The sequence below is a fragment of the Podarcis liolepis genome (genome assembly GCF_965112155.1).
Source record: "Podarcis liolepis genome assembly, chromosome: 8".
Lineage (NCBI taxonomy): Eukaryota > Metazoa > Chordata > Lepidosauria > Squamata > Lacertidae > Podarcis > Podarcis liolepis.
Genome location: NC_139560.1, coordinates 44,297,743 through 44,309,954, shown reverse-complemented (window position 1 = coordinate 44,309,954; position 12,212 = coordinate 44,297,743). Strand labels below are relative to the sequence as shown.

Below are 12,212 nucleotides of genomic sequence, written 5' to 3'. Positions count from 1 at the left end.
GGCCAGTGGTATCATAGGTTGCAGAAAGGTGGAAGGGCATCCACAGACTACAGTTTGTCCTGTTGCCTTAATTTGCAGAGCAAAAAGGAGGATGCTGTGATGGTCATTCAAAGCAACTAGAGGAGAAGAGGAGGAGGAAGAGGAGGAGTTTGGATTTTATATCCCGCTTTATCACTACCCGAAGGAGTCTCAAAGCGGTTAACATTCTCCTTTCCTTTCCTCCCCCACAACAAACACTCTGTGAGGTGAGTGGGGCTGAGAGACTTCAGAGAAGTGTGTCTAGCCCAAGGTCACCCAGCAGCTGCATATGGAGGAGCGGGGACGCGAACCCGGTTCACCAGATTACGAGTCCACCACTCTTAACCGCTACACCACACTGGCTCTAAATGCGATTTGTCTCAAATTTTACCCCTGAAAAAGAGGGTGTGTCCTGGAAAAAGAGGACACATGGCATCCCCAGGGAAACAGAAAATGCTGAGGAAAGCCACACAGGCACAGAACCTGACAGGTATATCTAAAGCAACTGAGCTACCACTTGCTCAGCCAGCATCTGGAGGAGAGGACAAAGGGTGAGGAAAGAGCTGTCAGTGGAGGAGGGCCCTTTCTCCATCCTCTGGACCCCTGGACCACTCAACTAACCTGCTGTACTTGAACTGGGTGTGGAGAGTACAGCTGAATGGGACACAGCTGTGGGGCAGCCTAAGGATGTACCATCCAACTTGGACCTGCCCATAAAAAGCAAATCTAGAGTGAGAGACTAGGGTTATGTCTGCTGTTTCCAGGAACTCTTTTCATTGTGAGACTTTTGTGGGTGAGCTGAAAGTTTGTTTGGACCCTGGGCAAGAACCCAGAGCCTGAGAGGGAGGGTGTGTCAGAAGGTAAATGAATTGACTGACAAAAATACAGAGTTACATATAAAAATGTTACAGTAATACAAAGTTAGTTATATATATAAAATACATCAATATTAGTAACTTTGTATTATTGTAACATTTTTTATATGTAACTTTATTTTTGTAATATTTTGTTTAAGTTGTTTGTTGTTGCTTCAGTTGTTTGCTACAGTTCTTAGATATATTTTAAATATATAAAGTGGTATAGAAATCATCACTAATCAGCCTCCCCATTACAAATAATTTGATTGGCATCCAAATCCATTTTGGATTTTGTTCCTGACTTTCTCTGGGTTGTGCCGATAGTCACTGGCTTAACAGATAATGAGGTGCCATAGCTTGGCTCACGAGAGCAACTTTGTAGGGTGAGATGATGTACTTTCCTTATGATGCTGTTTTACTGCATTGGAGGGATTTTCTGAACAGGGAAATATGCTCTGAGTTTATTCCATTTATTGGTTTCTTTTGTCTTGCCCAGCTTTTTCAGCGCTGACATTTATGATTTGCATTTGTTATTGGGTGGAATATTCAGAGAGTAACACTTGAAATATGAGCCCCTGTGTCTCGATATAAAAACGAACTTACCAAGCAACACAGCACATTTGCAAGGGCATCGGTGTTTGAGATCTCTTCCAGAGAGATAATAATGAAACAAGAGACAGTCACGGCGATGCTAAATTTTGATTCTGTTCTGTGACATGTTAGTTTGCAAATATAAATATTTTAGAATAAAAAATACATGCCACGTTCACCAGTCAGCACTAATGGGAACAAGTGGCACAGTCCTAGTGACAAAATCTTCCAAAGGCCTGACTTTATTTTTTGAAAGGGAGTCTCCTACTCATAAGGATGCATACATAAATAAAATAAAAAATACAGCAGTGTTGTGCCTAACTTCCCCCAAGTCTTAAAATCTACCTAGGTTTTCTTTCTTTTCTCTTCTTTTCTGCAATTCATGTCTCAATCAATTCTATGTATCAATCAAGGGTAGAGTGCTCTTCTGCTTGAATGCTGCTTGCAGGTTTTCCACAGGCATCTGGCTGGCCAATGCCAGGGTGGGATGCTGTGACATCACCTGATCCAGCAGGCTCTACGTTCTTAATCACATTTGTATGTCTTCTTTTCTCCAAAGGGCTTGTGGTGGTGTATGTGGTGTCCACGGCCAGCCCAACACATTTTGGCACCCGAGGCAAACCACAGACTCACAGGCCCCCCAGGTTAGTGAGATGGAGTTAGTGGTGTCAGTAAGACACTGTGGCTTACCATGGTGTTCAAACCAGGTCATTGAGTTTTATGGTTGAAAAGGTACGTGAATCCATTTCCCAGACTGCTATGCTACACTTGCTTGCTTTCATGAGAGGGAAACTTCACACCTTGTCAGTGCCTCTCCTCTGCCTCCATTAGCAACCCAGAACAAAATCTGGCTCGAGTTCATCCCAGCAGAAGACACCAACTCTGAAGTGAATCTTTGTTATCCTCACATGCTCCAATGACACATCTTTTTAGATTGCCTCCATTCAAGACATCATCCCTAGCTAGCAGGACCAGTGGTCAGAGATTATGGGAGTTGTAGTCCAACAACATTTGGGGACCCAAGGTTGTTCTAACATATATTAGCTTGTTTTGCGTGATTCAGGGTTGGGAACTGGGCTCTTTCCATACTGCTTACATCACAAGCCACCTACTGCTGCTGATTTCATAGGGTGACTTCTGAAGCATGTGATTTGTATTGTGCCCTTGTCATGTAATGAATACCATGGAGCAGTCTTCCCCAACCTGGCATCTTCCGGATGTTCTGAACTACAGCTCTCATCATCCCTGATCACAGGACATGTTTGCAGAGGCTAATGGGAGTTGGTGTCCGAAACAACTGGGGGGCAGCAGATTGGGAAAAGCTGCCATGGGATTCTCTTTGCAAAAGAGAAGTGCTGAAGACTTGGTCCATGTAAATCACTAATCACTGCTCACAGATCCTAAATGGGGATTCCTTCATTCCTTAGGATGAAGTGGTGTGCTTATGTTATGTGACTAATAAATCATCATCATAATAGTGGCTGCTAGACATGTCACTATAGTGTGTAGTTTCGAATACAAATTTGTGTGTTTACTCTTCAGGCTTGACTGTATTACAATATGAGTGTGTCACTTTCCTTAGAAGGTTTTCTTAGGCTCAGATTATGTGTACAGAATTTTCAGACCGATGAGGTTGCTTTGTAGATGCATGCACAAATGTTGTTTAATGTTTGCTCCTATCTCCAGTGACATTCTTGTTGATTGCTACCAACTATGTTAGGGGTAGGCAGACTTTTGGATCAACTTTACTTTCTACTGGAACCCCAAGATGTAGCAACTAGGTGCAAAAGACATATAACAGATATGACAGGTGCCATCTGCCAGAAATACCCTTCCACATTCTACATATGACAAACAGACAAATCTCTACATTAAAGAATAGACTCAAAACTGAGTTCTGAAATGGCAATATTAAAAATATCTCAACCTCCCAGAAAAAAATATTTTCCTTGTTGAGGTCTTTTGTGCAGTCTTTTGTGTGAGTACACACTGGCTCCCAATCTTGGATTTCTGAGTTTATTTCTATGAGCAATCCTCACTTGCAACCCTGGGGACATTTTAAAATAGCTTCTTACTGTGTACAAGAAGCGACTTGTCCAGATAATGAGATTCTTCTTTCTGTAGCCTTTTATTTTGGCATTTCTCTACATCTCCCCTCCCTTTCCAGCCATTCTTCTGGAGCATGGAGTCATCTGGATATGTCTGTTCAAATCTAGGAGACAGAAATCTCCGGGACTTAAGTTATTAATGTGCCCAGCTGATTTCAACGGTGACCAAGCGCAATAAACTAAGGGCTTTTCCTCAGCCATAACTCAGTTCTGACAACGCTCAGGTGGGTGCCATTGCCATTCTAAGAGAACGAGGGAGATGTTCATGGTGAGTTCCAGCACTTCTTTTTCTAGAAAAATAGCACTAGTTGTATTCAATGCTGCCGTTCTACTTGTTCAAGACTTCTGCTTGTGCAGTGGGACTTCTTCCTCACCTCTCCTCAAGGACCTACAAAACTGTTCTATAGGGTTTCTCAACCATGTGGAAAAACATTTTGAGAGTGAACGGGTGGGGGCTGCAGAAGAGAGGACAAGGAAATTCCATCGTGCAAGCAAAAGCCTATTATGCAAGCGGAACAACAGTGTTGAATACGACCTCAAATCTGGATTCAACTCAGTGTGTTTTGGAATGGTCTGGCACAAAGAATCATGGGATATCATGGACTGGTTGGATAAAGAGGAATGGTGGGAGGAACCAGCTGGGGAACCCCCAAAAGGAAGAAGGCTCAGAGTCCGGGGACTGGTGCTGGGATGACAATGAGTGGTCAGAGAGAGAAGAGGGAGAAGCCTGGGAGGAGGAGGTGTCAGAAGCTGAAGATGGTAACAGGACTTAGTGAGCTGGGGGAGCCTGTGGCAGAGAGGAGGCCAGAAGATGAGTCCAACCGTTGAAGAGGCATGAGTGTCTTCCCCTCCTGCTGCAACAAATTCCTCTCCCGCCCCCGCCCCCCCATGTCTCCCAGAACCAGGAGAGTCATGAAAAGGGTGGAGGAGATGTTAGCTACACACAGTTGCTGTGTCAGATTGCTTGGGGAAAACCCTGGAGAGGAGGGGACTTAGGGAGCTGTGGGGAGGCGGGAACTTGCAGTCTTAGCAACTGCTTCATGGGGGCAAGTCCTGCCAGAAATGAGTTGCTGTACTCATTAGGCCTGACACTCCTGTGTAGATCCTGTTTTTGCTAATAAAGAGCTAACTCCAACTTTCTCGGTGTGATTTACTGCTAGCTCGCTCCTGTCTTGGGACCAATTAGGAATCAGCCAATAACCCCTATAAAATTTACTTGCTTTCTCCACCTCAAATCATGAAACCATGTATCAGTTGTATATTAGGCTTCACAGTGTGGCAAAACAACAACAGGAAACCCTAGCATTTGCTTTGATGCAACAAAACCAGCTATTATGGTTATGAGTGATTGGCTAAATAGGAGCTAAACAAACTACACCTGTATAGAATTGATATAAATTATTCTAACTGGCAACTGTGCCTTTCAATTGAAAATTCATGAAGTGCACAAGGTGTCCCCTAGCATCTGGTGGTACAACGTTATGTGACTTCTGTTGTCTCTGTCTCTAGACTGACAATGCTGTGAGCTATAGTAATTGATGCTAATTTATAATATACTGTAAGAAGCCCCATATTGAGAACATTATGGGTATGAAAGGGTTCTGGGAAAGCATATGAAAACATAATTTTGTGTATTATTTAGGGGGAAATTACCATCCTAATTTCCACAGTGTGACAATCAGTTTTGTTAACATACAATTCTGAAGAATAGTTTTTACAATTAATATTTCAGGGAAAACATACTGCAGCTCTCATGATTGCTTCTGTGCATCTGCCACAGTGGGAAAGATATACTCAAGGCATAAGAAAATTAAATGGAAAAATATGGCACATACACAGAATTTTTAGGAGAGGGGAGCAGTTTCCTCACTTGAAGCATGTAAACTATTTTGTTAATACAAGCTGTGAGTAGCATCCGCTTCTGTGTCAATTCGCTTGTTTTTCTTCATGCAGTCAATAATTTTGGTTCTTCTGAACTGAGACAAGTCTGGCCATAGATCTACGTAATGTGCAGTCTGATCCTAATCACGTTTACTTGGAAGTAACTCCCACTGAGCTCAAGGTAAAGTGCACTACAATCCTACATGGATCTACTCAGAAGGAAGCCCCGCTGAGTTCAACAGGCCTTAATCCAAGATAAGTGTGTATAGGATTGCACCCTGAGAGCTCTTAGGATCAAAAGTTCCTAATAAAAGAATTGGCCATTTTATTATATATATTTCATCAGAATGTATTACTATCCTCTGAACAAGCATACTAACTTAACGGTGGTAAGGTGAGGAAAGATGATGAGAAGTTTCATTTACCGGTAACAAATTTTGCTTGGTGCACAACGGCCTTCCTCAATCTGCTGCCCTCATGATGCTTACATCTGAAGGAGCGTCTCCACCCCCATCGTTCTACCCAGACACTGAGGTCCAGCACCGAGGGCCTTCTGGCAGTTCCCTCACTGCGAGAAGCCAAGTTACAGGGAACCAGGCAGAGGGCCTTCTCGGTAGTGGCGCCTTCCCTGTGGAACACCCTCCCACCAGATGTCAAAGAGAACAACAACTACCAGGCTTTTAGAAGACATCTGAAGGCAGCCCTGTTTCGGGAAGCTTTTAATGTTTGATGTATTATAGTATTTTACTATTCTTTTGGAAGCCGCCCAGAGTGGCTGGGGAAGCCCAGCCAGATGGGCGGGGTATAAATAAATTATTATTATTATTATTATTATTATTATTATTATTATTATTATTATTATTATTACAGCTGCCATCAGCCTCAGCCAACATGGCTATAAAGGATGAGACTGATAAAAATTTCCAAAAACTACTGGAGGGCATGAGGTTGGCAAAAGCTGTTGCACACCAGCGTCCTGAGTCTTATAAACTTTGGACAACTGAGATATGTAATCACATTCATTTTCTCTGGGCCTGGTGATTTAGAGGAAACAAACAGAAATTTACCACAGCAATCCATGCTGTGTCCAGTACCAGAGAAGGGGGGGGGGGGGCTGTTGCAAGGCAGTTGTCTTGGAGAACCTTAATACAGAGCAGTAATACAATGGGGTAACTTGTTGCCAGTAATCTGCTCCTTTGAGCAGTCTGGCTACTGCATTCCACTCTAGTTAAAGCTTCTGGTTGAAATACACGGGTAGGTAAAGGTAAAGGAGAGGGACCCCTGGCCATTATGTCCAGTCATGACCGACTCTGGGGTTGCTGCACTCATCTCGCTTTATTGGCCGAGGGAGCCTGTGTACAGCTTCCGAGTCATGTGGCCAGCATGACTAAGCTGCTTCTGGCGAGCCAGAGCAGCGCACAGAAACGCCGCTTACCTTCCCGCTGGAGTGGTACCTATTTATCTACTTGCATTTTGACGTGCTTTTGAACTACTATGTTGGCAGGAGCTGGGACTGAGCAACGGGAGCTCACCCCGTCACAGGGATTCGAACCGCCGACCTTCTGATTGGCAAGCCCTAGGCTCTGTGATTTAACCCACAGCACCACCCGTGTCCCTCTGAAATACACGGGTAGCCCCACATAAAGTACATTATGGTAATCAAGCCTTGAGGTTATCAGTGCAGGCACCATTTAGCCCAAGAATGTGGAACCTGTGGCACTTCAGATGTTGTTGGACTCCAACTCTCATTGGCCCCCGACACCATTGCCAATGGACCCAGATGACAAGAGCTGCAGTCCAGAAAGATCTGGAGAGCCACAGGTTCCCCATGACCAATTTGGCTCTTGCCAATATCTGGGCTGTTGCATTCTGTACCAGCGAAAGCTTCTGAACTGTCTTTAAAGGCAGCCCCATGAAGTGTGGGGTGGAGGAGCTGCAGATTTGGGGGCGGGGGGGGGGGGCTGGCTTGAAGACCAGATGAAGCCTGTGTATCTTCAAAAAAATAGTTGCATGAATATTCCCTAGGAATCACCATTAAATCGTTGTCATAATTTTTCAAACTCTCTAAGGAGCATGGATAGGCTTATAAAAATTCATACAGCAAAAGCAACTAAATTGGATTTGTCAATTCACTTACAGGTTGGCTTATTGCTTGTGTTTTAAAAGAGTCCCTATTTCTTATCACTTTTATATTTCTGTTGGACAAAGCAACATGTAAAACCCAAGCTTCTTACACAAACCTAAAAAAATGATCATGGTACGGTTTACTTACACTTCTCAATATTGGTGCTTGATTCCAATTCCATTTTCAATAATTGAATAGTAACTGTGACATGTTCATGATGTCCCAAAGCTGCATAAAACTTGTATGTCTTGTTTTTTTCTCATTAAAAAGAATTTAGGTGCACTGCACAAGCGAAGAGGGGGGAAAAACACCTACAATTATATTGTAATTGCTTTTCCTGAGTAGCTCAGACCAAGGGACTCATATTGTTGAAAGGGAATTCACCAGTCTTGAGCACTTCAGACAGATGGAAAACAATATACTGAATTTCAATTCAGCAGGAGACTATAAGTTAAACAGCATATCATCTGAACACAATAACAGCAATTCTTTTGAAGAATTACTAAAGTTGTTTGACGAAACAAACTTTTATTCACATGCCATTTCTACTTGTTTTTCCCCCCAGCATTCATTTGATTTATTTAGCATCACCACAAAGTTTACATTTAGCCACACTTTTTAAAAGAAGAATTAAAAACAGGCCCAGCTGAGAGGCAATGGATTCTTCCTGCTTCTTCACTTATACGTCTTCATATGCCAGAGACCATCATTCAAATAGTGGATATTCTCAATGCCAATTCCTTTGTTGACCTTCTCAATATCCTCTGCCGACATCTTCATGACTCCTACACACAGGGCATGTTGCTTTCCTTCGGCCATTATTGCCACGATTGTATCAGCAGCAGCAGGATAAAGTTTAGCTCCTGGAGACGTCAGACCAGGGCACATGATATTTGCTCCACTAAGTACAAATTTAATGGCTCCTTTATCAACTTGTTGATGTGGTAGGATGAACGGATATTTATGAAGTAATCTGAGCGTGGGATAAAATGGTCCTTCCCTTTGCTTGAAGAACAACAATTCTCCATTTACTGTGAGGATTTCTATATGTTCATGGCAACGTACTATCTTCACAGGGTCTTTCTTTGGCATAATTTGGTTTAGCCATGGTTCGATTCCAGGAAACTGGTCTATCAGCTGGTTCTTAATGCCTTTAATAACAGACGTTTTTAGCTGGATGCAGTTGGACACATTCTCCTTTTCATCAAATTTTTTGAACATCTTGGCGGGGTTTCTGCGAGAGCACTAAGAACCAAGGGCCTGGAAGGCCAGCGACTAACAGCAGCAGCAGCAGCAGCTCCCACGCAGGCCCTGTTCCCACTCTCAAGCCCACGCCACCATTTCTACTTGTTGATTAGGAATTGGCAGCTGCAGATAAGCAGAAAAATGCTAGACTGTGTTAACCGATCACAGTAATAGGAAATATTTAAGGATTAAATTACTAACACACTGGGTCTGCATAAGATGATGAACAGCATGAACCCCAGACACAGAATTGGCAATGTTCTAAAATGCTTAAGGGTAGTTCTTCCTGGTAATGTTGAAACTGCTTATTTTTCTTTGAAAAACTTGTCCTTTAAATCATGTTTCTCCATTGTTACCCTTATCTTTTAACTTGAGGAAGGCTAAAAGGTCCACTACTTTGGGGGTCATCACAATACTGAAACTTTGTTTGAGATTTCCAGACAGGAAGAACATACCTTTATGGATGGGGGAGTGTGGAAGGAAAGCGAGAGCCCACAATAATGGTGAGCATAAGGCCCCTCTGGGTGAAAACCAGGTGAGAGATGGGGTGGAGATTCTGGATGTTTAAAGATGAAGTCTCAGAACCACACTATTGGATACAAGTGCATTGTCTGCAACATGTGATCTACTTTCTTATTTCTGAATTAGGGATTATTCTCTCTTCTGTTTAATTTGAAGCTGCTAAACTAGGTTACCATATGTGTATTGTTTACTCGGCTACGAGTGATTGCCAAAGAAGCAGCAGCATCGAATGGATTTATTTTTTGTATTTATTTGCTAAATTAACGTTATTTCTAAATGTTTCTAAGATTTATTTTGAATTGTGAAATGCTGTAAGCTACTTTGGGCATAATTTGTGGGGACGTAAGTCCCACTGAGATAACTAAGACTCCCTCCTAAAAAGGTTAAGGGACCCCTGACCATTAGGTCCAGTTGTGATCGACTCTGGGGTTGCGGCGCTCATCTCGCTTTATTGACTGAGGGAGCCGGCGTATAGCATCTGGGTCATGTGGCCAGCATGACTAAGCCTCTTCTGGCGAACCAGAGCAGTGCACGGAAACGCCGGTTACCTTCCTGCTGGAGCGGTACCTATTTATCTACTTGCATTTTGATGTGCTTTCGAACTGCTAGGTCGGCAGGAGCAGGGACCGAGCAACGGGAGCTCACCCCGTCGCAGGGATTTGAACCACGACCTTCTGATCGTCAAGTCCTAGGCTTTGTGGTTTAACCCACAGCACCACCTGCGTCCAGCAGTTTGTTGAGGAGCAACAAGAATGGCTAGTGACCAAAATAAATAAGTAAAAATCCAGTAAAAATCAAGTCAGTGTGATTATAAACACAGGCATCACAAGAGAGTTCAGTAGTAGGTGGTCAAGCAGTCTCTGCAAATGCACAGCTCTGCCCCACTTGCAGTGATATAATGTGCCACTTTAGTTGTTGCAGCAGCTAGTAAAGTGGCAGCATAAAATTGCACTGCCTGACAGTTTTCGCTCTCTCAAAACCACATCCATGCTTATGTTTTTAAAAAAGCAAAATGAGCACATTTAAGAATCGTTTCATTAATCTATAAATGTCTGCAACAAATCAGAACAGCCTGCCTGTCCTCAAAAGGATGCACCCTGGTTATTTTTTAAGCCTCGTGGCAAACATTGAAAACCACTAACTACTTTGTTAAGAGTAGCCCTAATACAGTAGACTTGTATTTAACTACTAGCCTGGAAGTAACAAGGAAATGCATGCAGCTCAGTGCAGGAAATTTTATGCAGAAAAGTGAGCAGGTGGGTGGTGGAAGGTTAGAGCTCCATTTCCTTCCTCTGTACTCTGAACGGAAAAACAGCAAGCTGCTGTGTTATTCACTCCTCCGTTACTAGTAAAAAGCAGCTTCTTCTTTGCATGCTAGCAACCTTTGGGGTGCTTATTTACAAGGCTGCAGGGGTGCCTGTGGATGTGCACTACGCCGAGTCCCCAAGTAATATCAATTTAAAGAAAACACCGCCCCAAAGCAAACCTATGTTCTTCATTTTAAAAGTACAAATCCCAAAATTATAGGCATTTTGTTGGCATTACCAACTCCACTTACTTCCTCGAATGCAACGTGCGCCTTCGGTGAGTGAGGGTGTTTGGGTGTAAGAGAGAGTCAGTGCTTTCGATTTCCCCAATAACTTTCCGCCTCCGGCGTCCTTCACCGGCGCGGGGGTCCGTTCTATCTGCGTGACGCCGCGCGACGCCGCCCAGCCGAGGTTGCCCGGTGTAGCCAATGAGCCTCCAGGAGAGCCAGGGCGCGTGCGCCGGGGAGCCCCGCGTGGCTATATAAACATGGCTAACGGAGAGCCGAGCCGCTTGGGGGCTGTTCCTCGGGGCGGGTCTTGGAGGCGGCGCGGGGCTCCGTAGGGCGTTGCCGGCTCGCGTGCGCCGCTGTCCTGGCTGGAGCCTTCAGGCGAGAAGTGCCTGGCGCTACACGTGCGCGCCTCTGAGGAGAAGCCGGCAGCGGCTGCGTGACCATGTGTTTTCTGCAGCCCGGTCCCTAACTCTTGCTTGGTCCGCGAGCGGTGCAGCCTCTGAGGCAGCTTGTTTCGCTGGGGACTCTGCCGCTGCTTTTGCCGCATCGTCAGCTGCGGAAGCTTCGCCGGCTCCTGGGCTGCTATGCTGTGGACTCGCTCGGAGTCTCCGCAAGGCTCCTGCACTTTCCGCCGCGCGCCCTCTCCGCCATGACGACCCCGGGAGCAGCCGCGCCGGGGAGGGTCCTGCCCTCTGGGTCTCCTGAGCTCGCAGCCTTGGCGGCCGGTCCCGCCGCCACCGCCGCCGCCTTGAATGGGACCGGGGGGCTCCGCGAGGCCCCGGCTGCGCCGCCCGCCGCGGCGGTCGCCTTGAACGCCGAAGTTCCCCTCAGCAGAGTCCCTCCTTCTGTTGCCCAGCAGCCCCGGGCGGCGTCTGCTCCCGCGGCGGGCAAAGGGGCGCCTCCGGCTCAGCAGCTCCCGAAGACGCCCGGCGCGGGGACCAGGCTGCCAGCCCCTCAGCCCGGAGCCCCCAAAGCCCCGCAGACGGTGACGATACAGCTACCTGCGAACTTCCAGATCCCGCCGGGTGAGTTGCCTTCTCCCTTGCCTGGCAGCGCTCCTGTTGGATGAGGCCAGGCGCCCCCAAGTTTTGTTTTGTTTTGTTTTCAGCTAACGGGTCAAGTCATCAGGGAACTAGTGGCGAGTTGTGGGCATCATGGTGGGATGAGCCTTCCAAACATGAGAGAAGGGCCGGTTGCTTCGTGATTCTCATGCAGACGGTCCCAGGTTCAATTCTTGCTATGGGGGACGGGGGACGGAGTAGCCTTCATCACGCCTTCTGATCTTTCGCAGCACCTGCCCACTGAATGTTGATGGCACCAAAATGCCA

General features: G+C 45.5%; 2 protein-coding genes across 4 annotated transcripts in view; one reads left to right on the top strand and one right to left on the bottom strand.

The window, feature by feature from the left end:
* Window positions 1-8,088: 8,088 nt before the first annotated feature.
* LOC310713517 (malignant T-cell-amplified sequence 1) lies at window positions 8,089-11,038 on the bottom strand. Its single transcript, XM_083517815.1, has 2 exons — window positions 10,906-11,038; window positions 8,089-8,948 (listed from the first exon to the last, which is right to left on the bottom strand). Exon 2 carries the CDS (start codon window positions 8,799-8,801, stop codon window positions 8,256-8,258), a length of 546 nt encoding a protein of 181 aa, XP_083373941.1. The 5' UTR covers window positions 8,802-8,948; window positions 10,906-11,038; the 3' UTR covers window positions 8,089-8,255.
* TAF4B (TATA-box binding protein associated factor 4b) overlaps window positions 8,966-12,212 on the top strand; it is a 52,187-nt gene continuing 48,940 nt past the window's right edge. The window contains exon 1 of one of the 3 annotated variants that reach the window (XM_083517737.1): window positions 8,966-9,328. In XM_083517737.1, coding sequence (XP_083373863.1) covers window positions 9,289-9,328 — 40 coding nt within the window. In that variant the 5' untranslated portion in view covers window positions 8,966-9,288. Of the gene's footprint in view, window positions 9,329-11,115; window positions 11,910-12,212 lie in introns of those variants that run through there. The other 2 variants (XM_083517735.1, XM_083517736.1) reach the window with 2 other exon arrangements.